Genomic DNA, 16,016 nt, shown 5'->3' with positions numbered 1-16,016 from the left:
AATTCTTATTTACCCATACCATAGTGACACGTAACTGGATACCTTCCTAATATTACCCCCCCTCACGCAAATGGTTACAAATATAATTACAACTTATAAAATATGATCCTTACAGAAATCTCAGCGAATATATTTAGCGTTTTGATTTACAGGGTGCAAAGTAATTTGAGATTCCACTAATGCAAAGATGAAAGGTGGTTTACCGTGACTTATGTGCAGTTTTCGCATCCAGGGGTAAATCTGAGGCTGCTGCTGTGCTGTGCCTTGTCCGTTCTGTGAACTTGGAGGGTCGCTGCTTGCCGGGGTGTCATCCTCAGTACCAGGCGACGTGCCAACCCCATCTCTACTGATTTGACTGCTGCTGCTGCTGGAATTTGAGGAGGTAGTTGGGCTTGCTATGGAGTTTTTGATTCCGGGGTGGTTGTCACTGGCAGGCGGACTGACCACGGCGGAGCAGGGCAGAGGGTCAGGTGAAGGAGATTGAGTGGACGTGGCAGGTTGGTTGTACCTGGTGTCTGCTCCTGCTTCTGGTCCTGCTGCTGCTGTTGTTGCTCCTGCAGGGTAGCTTCGAGATCTTTCACTGGCATTAAAGTGGTTAGATGCTGGACGGCTAATGCTGAGATCCATCCCATTGTAACCGTAGCCGTACCTGCTGGAATGCATCGTTGCAGAATCCCTGTATTGCTCGCTCACCGAGCTATGATCTCCATAATTATGTAACTGGTAGTCCGGGCCATTTGGATAGCGACCGCAGAATGAGTTTACAAAGTAAGAGCTCATTTGATTTTTTTATTTATTTATTTTTTACTTGATTTGTGGCTCTTGGTCGTTTGTGCGTCTAGCACCCTGCACAATTTATGATGAATTATGGAAATGACTGGGACATGTACTTCGTTCCCTCCTACGTAGGCACCCAAATATGGGGTACGACTTGTAATCACGTGCTTTTGTTGTCCAGTCGTAAATTCTCGCTGATGACCTCTAGAGGTAAATCCATGCACTGTGGCTACAAATTGGAAGGTTGCGAGGAAGAAAGGAAGAAGGGAACGCGCACGGGGGCGCGCCGGCTGCTCCCAGCACTGGCTTTGGGTTGTCCTTGCGCGCCACCCTCTGGAGACTGAGGCTATGTGACTGTGGTTCTGATGAACGGGGAAATCGGCCTCGGGTCGAATTAAGGCTACCACACATTTCAAACTTAACCGTTACATTTCGTAGAATAAATCACATAAACAAATGAGAAGAGCATCTTTCAAAAAAAGATCCACGCCGCACATCAGTACATTTGTTTAATCCACGAGAGCTGTTTTTTTATATAGGGAAAAAAAAGCTAGCGCTGATGATGATAGAGAGAGGACTCGACGTTTTCTTGTAGCTGGTTTGTTTTGAAATTTTAAAAATTAGGTTTAATTTTAGATGTGAATTTTGCGATGTTCGTACCCTTCGGCTGTCACCGCTGATTAGTTCAGGGGGGGAACGGTATTGTGCAGCATCAAAATGCTAATTCTTTTCCTCTCTTAGGTTGCTTAATTTTTTTTATTTTGTCTGCATGGCTCATAATCTTAGAGTTCTTCGTGCATCTGCGGAAATATCGAAGCCACCCCGCACTTAAATTCTCAAACCAACCTTCGTTTTCTTAAAACGCATGTCACGTATGCTGAAAATGCGTTTAAATCTTTCCAGTTTACTTTATTACTTAATGCATCCTAAACCAGAACCCCTTTTCAACTGGTAAATAAACGTTGTTTTGTGTCCAATTTAGGTGGAATTAATGTTTTTTAGCAGCATTCTGTGTTGGTTCGATTAGCAAATGCTGTATATTATCTAACAAAAGGCAGCGCACTCTACAAATAGATCTGCCTAATCAAAACATAAGCTTTGTGTCTGATACTATGTCTAGGTTCTCTGTAATAAATATTATGAAGAATGTTTTATAATTTAATCGCGGCTCTAGCTACGTCTTTACTTGTGCATTTAGTGAAAACTGCCCTTTTTAATGGACCCAGAAACCAGATAGTCATTCCTACCACGTATACAGTCCATTTTTTTAACCTGAAACAAGGACATCAACCGATCAATTTCACAGTGCTAAGTTTCCTTTCACAGCTTATTTAATACAAAAGTTTTCGGCAGCTTATGTTAAAGGCTAAGCTCAAAAATCGGGCACCTTATTTTCCTTATATATTAATGTATATCTTAATATATATTTAAGACATTTTATCTTCAAATCTTCAATTTAAAGCGAAAGCGTTACCAACCTAGCTTGGTTTATCCTACCAATGTCAAGATAAAAGCATATATAATTGTTTTCTTTGTTGGGGAAAGAATGGCTCGACCTAACTGAATACTGTGCCCTCTTAATTGGCCAAATATAACAGAACATGGAAGCAAATTATGGACATATACAATGCAATATGTATCATTAGCAAATGGGCATATCTACAACATTCATTTATTTTAAGACTGTCAAATTATATCTACGGAGCAAACTATCCATTGAAACAACTGGATCATTATCTGTGGAGCAACCCATCACATAGTAACGACTAGAGAAGCAGAAACATTCACACTTCGCATTTATAAAACAATTAATCCTACACCGTATAATTATTGTATCCTATGGAATGCGAATTATTTGAACACTTCCTCTACCAATTATACATAGACACAAGCTCAAGGGGAGGAACAACGAAAACAAACAGATATACGATTTTTTTTTCTGAACTGTTTAGCAGAATGAGCATGTAATAACTCACTACCAAACAGAAAGGCCCAGGATAACTTCCTTTCAATTTGCGCTCTTACTCCCCTGTTTTATCTTCTGCTTCTTCGCTGTTGGATTCTGTTGTGCTTAGAAGTTTGTTTTCCTTTTTCCATTTCATTCTCCTATTCTGAAACCAGATCTTTATCTGACGTTCTGTGAGGCACAGTGCGTTGGCAATCTCTATCCGGCGGCGTCTCGTTAAATATCTGTTAAAGTGAAATTCTTTCTCCAGCTCAAGAGTTTGGAATCGTGTATAGGTCTGTCGCCCTCGACGCCCATGAGGCCCAAATACAGAACCTGCATGGTGGAAACAAAAAACACCAAAGAAATTCAAGCCAACAAGTAATATTATCAAATGAAACATATTATCCATTTATCCGATTCGACTCCATTTAAACATTGTAATTAACATACGTAGCATTCTATTCGTAAAGTTGAAATTAAGTGTCATAGGTAAAGTTTTTTTCTTTTACATTGTATTCTACTAAAATATACTCACTAGAACTTGAATTCATTCGTTGCATCCAAGGATAAATTGGAGTACTGTACTTCCGGTCGTTTCCTTCTTCACTTAAAATTTTGTTTTGCGCACAATCTGTTTTGTAATGTTGGTCTGAGGAAAAGAAGTCATCCTGGGGTCTATGCTTTCCACTACCGGATGGCGAAATACTGGCTAGATCCTTTTCAGGATAGAAACAAGAAGCTCCATAGTCATACGACGCTCGATTGCAAGCTATTACTGAATTAGATTGTTGATAATAACAAGGTGACGAGTAACTCTTGTCCTGGAGGGTGGTTGCCCCATAGGAAGCTGGAAAGTGCCTTAGAGCATCATAGCCCGTTGTATAGAGTGGGATCTGTCCGAGGAATGAGTCCTGGCCACTGGGCAGTGAAACAGGGAAAGTAGGGTTCACAAAATACGAACTCATTTGCTCCACACTCTGTAGTAATATGATTTGTTATGTATTAGTACACAATGTGGTTTAGCTATTAGTAGTCATCGAGGTGGTTTGTTTCAGGATGGCCGAGCGCCAAAGCGACAGCAGCAAATATAACCAGCTGATCAGTGTCTAGCCAATAGAAAACGACTTTAGTTCAAAAAACTCCCTGGAGATCCGACGACTGAGCTAGCAAAGTTACAAACAACCAAATCAGTTCTGAACTATAACAGAGGTGGTTCTAATAGAATATTAGTGGCCCAATGAGAGCCCTATTAGGTTACAGGGTATAACTATGCATACATATTTCATATAGCCTAACACATGGAAATATGACTCTGCATTACGTATTCAACAATAGCTGGATCAACAGTGATTAGAAGACAGATGATATAAAATAAGAAATAGAGTAACACATTATTATTTCAGTAGATGTGTTTTATAGGAAGATGCACATGGTTAAATCACAATTGTAAGATTAGGTTAATTCTTTTCATGTATTTCTTCATTTGAATTTTTCTTTATACAAGTACAATATCCCTTCATGGTAGCTTGTGAGACTACTTGGGAAACATCAAAATCAGTCCATGGAATATTGTTTCTATAACTATTTTAAATACGAGAAAGAACAACAGCGTCTACAAGTCCTGAGATGCTCACCACCAATAGTCTGATTTGTGCGTTCAGAAAATTCACCCTGGTAAAAAAAAAGGAAAGAACACAGCAACAAGAGTATGTATTCAGGAAGATGATTTATAGATTTAATTTTGATATTCCTGTAAAGAAAATCCCAACAGAAGAGCACAACGCCATATCTCAGCTTTGAAAGATTTCACAGTAATTGTGTGTGGGAGTGATTGTTATTGCATCAGCGCTCTTCATTAAAGCGTGCATGCATCTACATGTGCATTTGGTATACAAACACTACAGTACTTCTGGGGGAAAGTATTTAACAAAACGTTCACGGATATTATTCAAACGTCCAACCGACCTGCAAACATACAAAAGCTGGGTTTTATAGTTGATATTTCCGCATATGGCCTCCTTTCCATCAGAATGTAATTTTAATTGCACGCGATTGAAATTTGTTAATACTCCCCAAATCCCAACTTCGATTTTCCATAATTGCACGCTGTTAAGGTTTTATCGACCATAAAATAGTGGAGTGTTTCTTTTGCAATAATTAGGCATTTTTGAACATCTCGATGGAGTCATTTGTGTTTTGGAATAACAGAGCACTTACTGCGCCTTGAGCGCGGCATCGCAGTGAAAGGACGGAAGCCAAGGGCTCCTTACTAAACATCTCATTATCTCGTTAGATTCCTGTTCTTGACAACAATAGTAACATAGAGATCGAAACATCTGAGCTGGTGTAAACAGTACCTACATACAAAGTATGGGTTCATATATTGTAAATAAGGATAATGTAAGTGTTGTGGTAAATACAGTTGCAGTCCCTGTAACCGAACAAGAAACAAAGCAAATTTAGGACAATGATTGCAAGTTACGGCGAGTGATAAACGCGGTTGTTTAGTAGTCTGACAATTTCGAATCTTTAAGTCATAAAAATAAATCTTTAGGGAAGGATGCTATTACATTTACTGCAAGTTGCTAAAATACCTCGAATAATTAATGTTCAGCTCTGAAAGCTTATATGTGCCTGTTTTCCCTTAAATATAGACCGGCTAAAAATGGAATGCCTACCGAAATCAAAATCTGTAGCTGTTGGAGGTGTGAGTATAAATGCAACACGAGTGTGGAGGGAAATGTGCAAGACCACGCTAGTTCGAATCCTCTAAATGAAAGGCCGACGCTTGCCGCTTTTCTCAGTTACTGCTGTAGTATCGTACCTTGTGTTGCAATTCTTCATGTGCCTGCTCTTGCAAATGTACATACGATTTTAATAAATTTGAAATTATCTCGTCCACGTTTGATCTTTTCTGTTTATGATTTGTTTTAGATATGATTTTAAGCTTTTGTTAATTCGTGCTTCAAGCATCAGTGCAGGATTTCGAAGCACCCCTTCCCACCCCCCACCCCCCCTCCCCCCAACTCCTCCCATCGCACAACTCTCATTGCACACTTAAATGGGATTTTTTTACATGTTGGCAAAGGATAAAAGGGTAAATGTAATCTATGCCTATTATTTTCTATTAGATAATATAGTTAATAACCACTTCACAATTGCTGCTGGACCATTTCTTAGGAAACTGGATAAAACCAGGCAACATAATGAGAGTATGAACACAGAATGGGGTAAATCTCAACTGAAAAACTCAGAACATGTATTAAACAGTAACAATCTATGTTTGTCTTGTGGACGAACACAATGTAAATCAATGTGCATACTGTGCTACACTTTTCCATTATTTGGTTTTTAATTTGCTTGCATCATCTGGAAAATACAGCCCCGATTATTTTTTTCTTCTGTCGTAACTTACAAATAGATGGTAATTGGACTGGGAAAGGTTAAAATATTACGATTCTGATTTATTCTCTCCATTGAGGTATTTGCACTTTTTTTTTGCAAACAGCAAAGCCTTCCCAATAATAACATTAAATAACATACTGCCAACCCGTTGAATCTAGTATTTAATGCTCGGAATTTTCGCACCTTTGAAGTAAAAGAATGTCAGTCGATTCTTAAAATCAAAGTTTGCTTACTGCCAACCACGCAAATATGTAAATTAGATTTTATCATCTAGTTAATGAGAGGGGAATTTTGGCAAAGTCTTTTCGTTTTGGAGGTAATTATGGTTGGTCCAGCCTAAACAGTTGCAGCAGATGCAATTCCAGTCGTAAATACCTTTCGTTTATCGTGGCCTATTAAATATATCTAGAGCCTTAGTCTGGTGCTAATAATTAACTTAAAATGTTATAATCATTGTCCTGCCTAATAGATATGTTGTAATATAATATAATTTAAACACACATTAAACCACGCATCGTATTTTTTTCCAACTAAAATAACGCCGCTTCTGAAACTCTGAAATTCGAGGCCGTGATTCAAGATGGAAACCTACCTGGCACTTTATATTACTTCTTGCTGTGCCCCTTGCTTCTTAACATTTTCATTTTTATAAAATTTAATTAGAACATGAGGTACTATCATCTCCTAATTATTTTCTGACAATTGCAACACTTTCCAAAAACGCAGCGTATCTTGGAAGCATTTTAATGATGATTGTAGTATTTGCAGCCTCTGGATGTATGCAGAGTATGTTAAATAAACTATGTATGCAGTATTTAAAACAAATCTTATCTGTCCACTGAAATCTCGGTTAATCGAACAAACACTGCTTTTTAACTTATTTTTAAAGCACGGGTTAATGTAACTTCGCAAAATTCTTATTAACGCTTCTTTCGCTCTCCTATCGGTATCAAAAACGCTATTTATTCCACGTTAATCACATATTATTATTAAATTTAGGACTATAATTTAGGGTTGCATGGATTTCGAGCAAACGGATCTATTTATCTCAGTTTTCAATAATCAGAAACTCCTTAGATCTTTCATTTAGCGTTTCTAAACATATCACCTGCTACGTTTCATATAAATTGCGCGTAAGATTAAAAAAATAGATCAATATCTAAAGTGGGCGTGTTTTGCAGATGTACAAATATTCAAAATCTTTACATGATTCAAACATGCACTTCACAGGGGTGGGTGTTATTATTCTGCGCGCAATTGAACGCCCATTCTTGAAGACCTTTAACATTTAAAACAGTAAAACAGTAACAGTAAATAAGCTGCACTCCGCACTTGAATCAAACTCAAAACATTCAGGTATGAGGTAAGCAAAATGATGATTACTGGACGAGTTCACAAAACAACTTATATAACGGTTAATTTGAGAGCTGAACTCAACCATTTAATCAGCAACATATGATCAGAAAGAGACGCTGTGCTGGTTTATTCGCACTCCGAACACACGATGGCAGTATCAAGTCCACAACAGATAGCAAACATCAATAACCACACATTTTCACATTTTAAGTCAGACAACACTGTTTCAGTGCCAGAAAGACAACCGCCGTGCTAAGCTCCAACAATAACAGACACGTCTGTGTGCTCACACACGAAACAGGATGTATTTGGGGTTTTTCCCCCATTCATGTTCAACACAGGAATAAACCGCTATCAATTGCGGATGGACCCTCGAAGTGAACGGCGGCAAAGAATGCTCATTAAATAAACTGTTATCAGATCATTTTCAAATACACAATAGACATTTTTTTAAATATATATCATTTTAAACTCAAATTATATAATGTTAGAAAAGGCGATTCATAATAAATAATCAGTTGATTGATGAAAGAAACCCGTCACCATCGCTGCAACCGGCATCTTATTCATTTTAAACTTGTGGGAGAATTTTCTCGTCCTATAAAATGTGCAACAGCACTTGTTAAAATGACACAGAATTCTTCTTCAAAGCAATATCGATCAGGCAAGACATTTCACTTTTTAATATTTGCTCCCCTTTTCCCCAAACACTTTGAATCCATAAGCCGGTTGTCGATCAGATCAACCAGAAGGTACCGCATATTATTCACACTCATTAAAAAACAAGCATATTTCGCAATTCCAAACCATAAAAGAAGCCACTGACAACACTCAAATAGTGTTTTTGAACGCACATCCAATGGATATTTGGAATTAGATATTTCGAAGATTGGTGTCCTTTTTACATCATATACTCTAACTTTGACAAATTAAATAATTTTAGAAAGTAGGTTTTAGCATAATATCTTAAATATATATTTTTTCGGAATTGCAAAGTGACCGATGACGAATGGGCCCTACCTTGCCGCTGAATCGATCTCTCGGGCTGGCTTTCCCGGGCTCTGCTCAGGCCGTGCGCAGGGTTAAGTCAGCCCCAGAGAGAGTGTTTGTAGAGTCCGTGTTAGTTTGACAGCTGTCCGTTCAGCTCCAGCCCAGGCCAATGGCTCTCGCATTCCGCCAGCGGCGTTTATTGACGACTTGCAGGAAATTGTCCTGCGGATAGCAGCCGGCGCTTTTTAGTCCAATGCTCCACCTTCTGTGGAGGAATTCGTGGTTGCCAGCCATGAGATCTGTGCTGAAAGATTGGATGTATTGAGGCTCCATGGGCAATAATCAGTGCGCTGGGAAGGGGAAAAAAGAACAAAATATGCGGCGAAAAAAAAGCCTCCAAGCTCTCACATCCGAACCAAGACGCGTTTAGCACAAGAATGCAGCCCTATAGTCGCAAGGGAAATTATAAAAAGTTCATGTTCACGGTTACTCTCCACATGACTTTCAGCGGCCAATGGAAAAACCGAACAACTCGTAAAGTTCTATTGCAAAGTTGTAAATTTTCATAAAACAACAACGGATTTATGACATTTCCCCATGACTATTAGGAGGCAGGTCCTAGACGCCATTTTTAACAAAGAGACAAGTTAAAATTGCGAAATTATAAAAGATTTTTTCCACAGTTTAACTATATTTTTTTCAGTTTCGGAAGACAAGTTATCATGATCATAATATCCATCTGCAAATTTTAGCTTTTTAAAAAACGGGTCAGTCCTATTTCTACACACATTCTGTTATTTAACCGTATCAAGACGATGTTACGTTTAATCGCAGCTTTCTATCCATATTTTCTTTCCAGTTTACCATTTCCTTAAATATGCTGCAATTGGAAAATGAATATTTCCTCGCATATAATGTATGATTCAACTTCAGGTTCTACTGCCGCAATGCATCCATCACATATTAAGATGCACTTGCCCGAACATTCGTTCAAAGATCGGCGATGACAGTGCACTCGGCTCTTCTCCCCACATCTTTTTCATATTTTATATTGAGTCCGAATATAAAATTATGTCCCTTTTAAAAACTTTTCTAACCGTGCTCGCAAATTGATAAATGGGCACGATTTGGAATCGAACGCTAATTACGCAAGTGTAACTTTTGCCCAGATTCCTCCCCAACTCGAACGCATCTCGACTCAATATTGTCATGCTCAGAAAAATATCTGGCCAATTAAAATCGCACTCACGCAGTTTTAATAATCTATTTTCCTTACATGGGGTTCAATTAAAGTTTAAAAGCTTTGTTTCATTTTATGTCATTAAAATCAGATTACTTGAATATGAGGGGGTACGGTGTGTGGGGATTATGAGTAAAATTTCTGACAGTTTATATTCAATTCCTGTCAGTAATTATTTAACCCAAGCCTTTATCCGAATCATATACCCACTCATTTGGTGGGAGGTGTTTGGATGCGACAAGAAATCCAGACCATATTTATTTAAGCACCGTTTAATGTTTTTTTTGACGTTTGTTTTCTTACATTGTTTCCATTCAAAGTATACATGTCGAGAACGAATATATATATTTTAAATAGATTGCACCTTAAACCGTTAACATTGGTTATTATTGAACAACACATACACAGATTACAAAGCAAACTTTCGATTGACAGATACCACACCGAATATGGAACCACAATATATTCAGTTGACAATGCAGTTCGGGTTTTCTATTATTACATTTGGTTATTACATGTTTTTATATAATTTAAACAGTGCACATGTCTAAGACAACTGATACAACACTTGAGGAAACACGATTACACCATTCAATAGTACATGGTTTATTGAAATCTTTAGCAGGTATATATTTTAATGACATCCATCAAAAAGTAATAATGCAATTTCTCCCGCCTAATACAACTATTTTACTTTTTACAGCATAGTATTGAAGCGTATTGCGAAAGGAATCCATTCGCGTTAAACGTAAACGGGTATCTCTAGGTAGTATTCACTATTTTCCTGTAATAAAGTGGCTACATACACACCTCATTAAAATACACACATCGGAATATATTTCACTATTTTACTCTCATATTATGGTACTGTTATAAGAAGGGCGGGAATTCAAGCCCCCAGAACAACATTCTCTGTCTAGAAACGAATTTTAAATTAAAACATTTAGGTAGTTTCAATAAACGTGCAAGATGTCCACTATTGTGGTTTAGGTAGTTACATTTATTTGCCAAGTGAAAACAGAACATTGCTTTATATCCTTATTGGGACGATACATATATGAAATAAAAGACACACTCAAAACACAATGAAGAATGTGGATAAAAAACGAGGAATTGAGCAAAAATAAAGTATTTTACTCATGACCGTCTTCTATCATGACTAATAATAGGTGATAGGCTGGTTCGGAGGTTTCCCATTGGATTTGAAAGAAGCTTCTAAAATCATAACGCTCTTATTTTGTGAACAATGTGCAGAAATGTTTTAAATGCGTTCAGAATGTGAATTAATGAGGATGAAATAAGTTTGATGAATGGCTCAGTGCATGAGATATATCTAATATCACATAGTGGTAAGTGAGTTACAGACAACAATGGCTACAGCTTGTTTTTTTAGGCTCATATTTTTCCTATCGCTACAGTATTAGAGACCCAGAGTCGAATCCCAGTCTCTTATTTACGTGGAGTGCATGGATTAAGAACTATATTCCCATTATTGCATTTATTGCAACAAGAGACCGTCAAATTAGCTAGGGAAAATATATGACGACCGGGAAAATGGTCTAAATCCATTGGCTTTCACTTTAATTCTGAACCCATTTCCGAATAATTGTTTTACTATTGCCGATAAAGATTTTGCATTTTTTTTATTAAAACCAAATCAGAGAAAGTAAAGTTAGTTTTTATTTCAGAAGATTATTGAAACATATAGGTAGTATAATGAGTGCCACTGCACTGCATCGTTTAATAGTCCACGATTGTGACTAGGTAGTCAAATGTCATTGTTAGCTGGTGGAAAACAGCTTTGCACATTCGCACAGTTCAAGCTTTAGCCGGACGTCTCATTCCTGTTTTTCCTCGGTTGTTGTGCTAGAGCTGCCAGCTTTGGTTTCTTTTTTCCATTTCATCCTCCTGTTCTGGAACCAGATTTTGATCTGCCTCTCAGTGAGACACAGAGCATGAGCAATTTCGATCCGTCGCCTGCGAGTCAGATAGCGGTTAAAGTGGAATTCTTTCTCCAATTCCAACGTTTGATAGCGGGTGTAGGTCTGCCGTCCTCGCTTTCGGTCCGGGCCTGAGGTAAAGAGCAGGAAACAAAACAAAACTACAATTAAACGCCCGTTTAAAATAGGTCAACACGTATGATCTAGCCACTCCATTATTGGTTTCTCCACCTTTCCTGCGTCTATTTCACAACTTTTTTAATTGTCTATGGCTAACCATAATTTTTAAATAGTGATGAATTATTTTAAGATGCAAAAGAGCAATCTTGATCGAAGCGATTACTTCTTCCAACCATGTATTTAAAGAGCAAGATTATTTAACAAGGTTGAGTAAGGCCTCTGTGTTCTTCAAGTATTGTCATTGAATATTAGTGTTCTTTATCTTGAGTGAAATAGGGTTAGAGTTCTCCACATTTCACTCAGATGACAGCGATGGTAATAATTCCGACCAAGAAATTACAGGTAAATTAAGTCTTAAACTTCCAGATAAGATGCTTCGAGAATTGACTTGTTCAATACAAGCAGAATCACAGAAATCCACTTCACTGGCCAGACCACTTGCATTATGGTACTAAATGGTGCTATTTAATCACGAAAACACATATATAAGAGATGAAGCTTTACAGAAGTCAATGGATCTTTCTTGAGACTATATATATATATATATATTCAGTTTCTCGACGTTGTTTTAGGTTTTAAGTTACATTAGGCATGGAATATCTCATCCCACTCGCCCGAGTATATTGTTTCCCGCGTATCTGTTTAAAAAAACTTATTTGATGTTGATAAAAGTGTGTAAATAAGCAATATGTGCCTTGCTGTTAACTTTAAATGAGCGGATGTCGAGTGCTTTTACGAGGATTGTACTGATTAATTGTGCAATAAAACTTTTATGATTGCTATCTGCATACAATGCCACATGCGTTTGAGGAACTGTTCCGTAGCTATCATTAAAACTCTTTAACTACTTTCAGGATGTACTGGCACTCATCTTAACTGGCCGTTTGCACGTCTCCCATAGCCATGTTACATTTATGTCCCATACCTGCATTCCTCATCCAGGGGTAAATCCGGAAATTGCTCTCTGCTTGAGGGTGCACGTTTGTCTGATCCAATTTTTCGCAGCCCTGTTTGCTCAGATCGCTGCAAAGTACTGGAATGTTCTGGTCTAAGGCAGAGCAGCGCAGGTTGTAGGAATCTGAATTTAGGTTATAACCTGTGTTGTACATGGAAGGGCCGTGATAGATTGCACTGTTAACATTGTACAGCCCGGCCATCGGGGTTGGGAAGGCGCTCGCGCCCGCTCCATAGCTCGATCTTTGTGAGTTCGCAGCAAAGGCGCAAGAAGTTGCTTCTGAAAAGCCACTCGTGTTCTGGAAAACGGATGTCCCCGCCGTATATTTGGGAAAAAGAGCATTCACATAATACGACGAACTCATAATTTTGTCTGGTGATTTGTTGGCCGAGACTCTTCAGTGTCGGTTTTACGAGATAGCGTGATATATGGCAGCATTACACCCCCGATTTACACCAAACACCCATTTTCCTTCGGCCCGACTTATTTCTATTCACGTGACCCGACCATGTGATCCCGTCACCCAATAGCATCTCACATCACAGGTGGTAAATATCATGTTATTCGACTATTTTCAAAATAAATTATGCAAGAATCATATAAAATATTACATTATTAATAAAGATGGGTTGTGGAACTTTCCAAAAGTAAGTATCTTCTAACAAGTTCTTGACAAGTCAATCCCCCACACGTATGTGGAAAATTTCACAGCGCAGGTATGTTCCCAACGCTTTTGAATATGAGATGCACGATGAATTTGGAAATGTAATGAAAGGTTTTCTTTGACACAAAAAAAAAAGAGACATGCTGGTTTGACCATAGAAATAAGCAAGATTCGTGCACAGAAAAATATCGATGGACACTTTGGATCAACATTAGCAAGTCCTTTCTGCAATTTGCTTTAAAAAACGATTAAATGGTTTCAATTAAAAGACAAGCGCTCTTCCATTGTCCCTCACACCCCCTGCGCGAGTTTGCTGTTATTTCAGCAATATGAAATCCTGCACGAATCTGGGGGGTGGTGGGAGTGAGGTAGGGGCTGGGGACCTGTGGTACTGCAACCTTACTGAATTACTGATTAGGGTTCATCTAATCTCTAGATTACAGGATAATCTACGTGGTTTTAGTGAGGACTAGAAATGGGAGAGGTATAACCCGCAGTAATGCTGCAAGGGGATTGGGCGGGGCATCACTGAGAAATCAGCTCCTGCTAGGAGCTCTCCATCTTTTTATAGATCCAGTCATGTTTGTATATTGATTTACTGAAATACATAACTTCATTTTGTAAACTACCGCACTTCCTCTGCCGTTTCAATGCTACCGCTATTCCGTGGAAACCTCTTGGAGTTGCTAGGTAATCTGACTAGATCCCCGCAGGGGATTGAACCCGGCATCATTTCCTCCTTTTGTTTTACAACTTTTTACTCTGTCTCCTTTCTCTCAGTAGATCATGGAAGGTGTCTCCGAAAACAGTTTCCTTGCAATTGCGACAGTTACTCTACTTTGGCTTTGGTTACTTCCTAGCGGAATTGTTGCCTTAATGCACAAGATTCAGAGTTATATTTGTTCGATGTTACACGTAGGCAAGGAAACCTAGGCCACTGTATTTACAGCAGATACACAACGATGCACCTGGTACGTTTAAAGTAAAGGCTTATTGCAATAAAATATGTTTCTGCATTTGCGTCTGAAACCCTTAAGGAAGTATAAGCTCATATTATTAACTGCGATTTTCTTTTGAACTCTGGCTCTCTTCGGCTAGAGGCAGTGCTAGTTTTATGCAGAAAGGCTTTCCACCAGCGATGATGTTTTATCGGGAGATTATTGGACTGCATTCGTCCCTCGCTCGTTAAAAGAACAATCTTTAGTTAATATACCTCCAGCCTATAAAACTGTCGGCAATCTCCATGTTTCCTGTACATACCTAAAACGAAACGGCGTGCTAATGTAAATATCTCTGAAACGCATGAAGGAGGGCTTTGTCTTCTAAACTTTTCATACGTTACAAGTGATTTAAAATAAATCCGAAGTCGAGCTGTAAACGATTTTAGCAGTGCGACGGAATGCCAGTTGATTGTTTAAAAATTAAAAAAATAAGTTTAATTAAAATTAGTTAGGGAAATACATAGCATGGGGTTGTCGAGCAGAGAATATATAACACATAACGTGTAAAACAGTCATATTTTCGAAGTTTAAACATTGCTCGCTGAAAATAGGTTACCGCTACCGATTTTGCTTAGATTGGATCTAACAGCTCTCCGACGAAAACACGAGTCAAAGGAAGGGGGTAATGGAATAAAAACTAATGGAATTAAAACTAATGGAATTCAACGGAATAAAATCTGCAATCCGTCCAAGTAATCCTACTTTAATAAAAACAAAAAAAAATGCTCTTAAATTAAGTCAAAATGTGCAAACGTCACCGACACTTTTCAAAGTTGCATATATTAATTTCCAAATAATATGCAGCAGGATTTTGCCAAAACTGTTTTTTCCACTTATATTTGGTACTTTATTTCCCCATTTCCCAGGAATTCTAGTTTCTCCGTACTGTTGCCCCTTGAACATTGCGACCGCGTTGCCCTAGATGCACGTTCATATATTTGGCTAAAATTATAACACTCTATCCTGCATATTGTCCGATTGTATTGGAGTATCTAATAAAATTGTGTATTCGCTAATAAAACACTGATATTGTTTGTGTAGCAATAATGTTAAATTCTTATTTTCTTTTATTACCAGGAGTCAGTGGATGCATTTTACGCAGCATCGTTGTTTCACAGATCGAATTGAAGAAAGTACCGAAACAAAGAAAGCGAAATACATCTCAATGCGATTATACAAAAGTATCGTGGCAGTAACTCCATACATTACCGAATATTGTAGAAATAAAAATGTGGTTTATACATTTTTGCGAGTATCAGCAATGTTGTTGTTATATTCTCAGCAGAATCGGCATATTTGATTTTTCACGATTGAAAAATCGATAAATATTCAATTACTAACAATTTCTCAATTGTATAAGTAGATAGACAGACAGACAGACAGACAGACAGACAGACAGACAGACAGACAGACAGACAAACAGACAGACAGACAAACAGACAGACAGACAGACAGACAGACAGACAGATAGATAGATAGATAGATAGATAGATAGATAGATAGATAGATAGATAGATAGATAGATAGATAGATAGATAGATAGATAGATAGATAGATAGA

At 38.0% G+C, this 16,016-nt stretch overlaps 3 protein-coding genes and 1 long non-coding RNA gene across 8 annotated transcripts in view; 1 reads left to right on the top strand and 3 right to left on the bottom strand.

The window, feature by feature from the left end:
• The window catches only part of hoxa5 (homeobox A5), a 29,513-nt gene extending 26,751 nt beyond the window's left edge, over positions 1–2,762 (bottom strand). For all 3 annotated transcript variants that reach the window (XM_033047640.1, XM_033047646.1, XM_033047653.1), the window contains exon 1: positions 204–2,762. In XM_033047640.1, the coding sequence (XP_032903531.1) occupies positions 204–780 (577 nt within the window). In that variant the 5' untranslated portion in view covers positions 781–2,762. The remainder of the gene's footprint in view (positions 1–203) is intronic.
• hoxa6 (homeobox A6) lies at positions 1,528–8,640 on the bottom strand. Its single transcript, XM_033047685.1, has 3 exons — positions 8,507–8,640; positions 3,261–4,396; positions 1,528–3,058 (listed from the first exon to the last, which is right to left on the bottom strand). Exons 2-3 carry the CDS (start codon positions 3,688–3,690, stop codon positions 2,799–2,801), a joined length of 690 nt encoding a protein of 229 aa, XP_032903576.1. The 5' UTR covers positions 3,691–4,396; positions 8,507–8,640; the 3' UTR covers positions 1,528–2,798.
• Positions 8,641–9,972: 1,332 nt separating this feature from the next.
• Positions 9,973–13,283, bottom strand: hoxa7 (homeobox A7). The gene is given in 3 exon segments (XM_033047611.1): positions 9,973–11,787; positions 12,762–13,161; positions 13,164–13,283. Coding segments are annotated over 3 exon segments (699 nt in total). The 5' UTR covers positions 13,230–13,283; the 3' UTR covers positions 9,973–11,554.
• Positions 13,284–13,416: 133 nt separating this feature from the next.
• LOC116990083 lies at positions 13,417–15,714 on the top strand. Of its 3 annotated transcripts, none has more exons than XR_004416409.1 (3): positions 13,417–13,507; positions 14,236–14,426; positions 15,534–15,714. It is a non-coding gene; the product is annotated as an uncharacterized LOC116990083 (long non-coding RNA). The 3 variants fall into 3 exon arrangements; XR_004416407.1 differs by lacking the exon at positions 13,417–13,507 and adding an exon at positions 13,981–14,145 and having other exon boundaries at positions 14,239–14,426; XR_004416408.1 differs by lacking the exon at positions 13,417–13,507 and adding an exon at positions 13,981–14,145.
• The last annotated feature ends 302 nt before the right edge of the window (positions 15,715–16,016 follow it).

The sequence above is a fragment of the Amblyraja radiata genome, chromosome 2 (genome assembly GCF_010909765.2).
Source record: "Amblyraja radiata isolate CabotCenter1 chromosome 2, sAmbRad1.1.pri, whole genome shotgun sequence".
NCBI classification, from domain to species: Eukaryota; Metazoa; Chordata; class Chondrichthyes; order Rajiformes; family Rajidae; genus Amblyraja; species Amblyraja radiata.
This window is presented reverse-complemented; position numbering and strand designations above follow the sequence as displayed.

Coding starts and splice junctions, on each gene's coding strand:
- hoxa6 (XM_033047685.1), bottom strand. CDS start 3,690: ATGAGTTCGTATTTTGTGAACCCTACTTTCCCTGTTTCACTGCCCAGT. Junction 3,059..3,260: donor ACGAATGAATTCAAGTTCTA/GTGAGTATATTT, acceptor TCCACCATGCAG/GTTCTGTATTTGGGCCTCAT.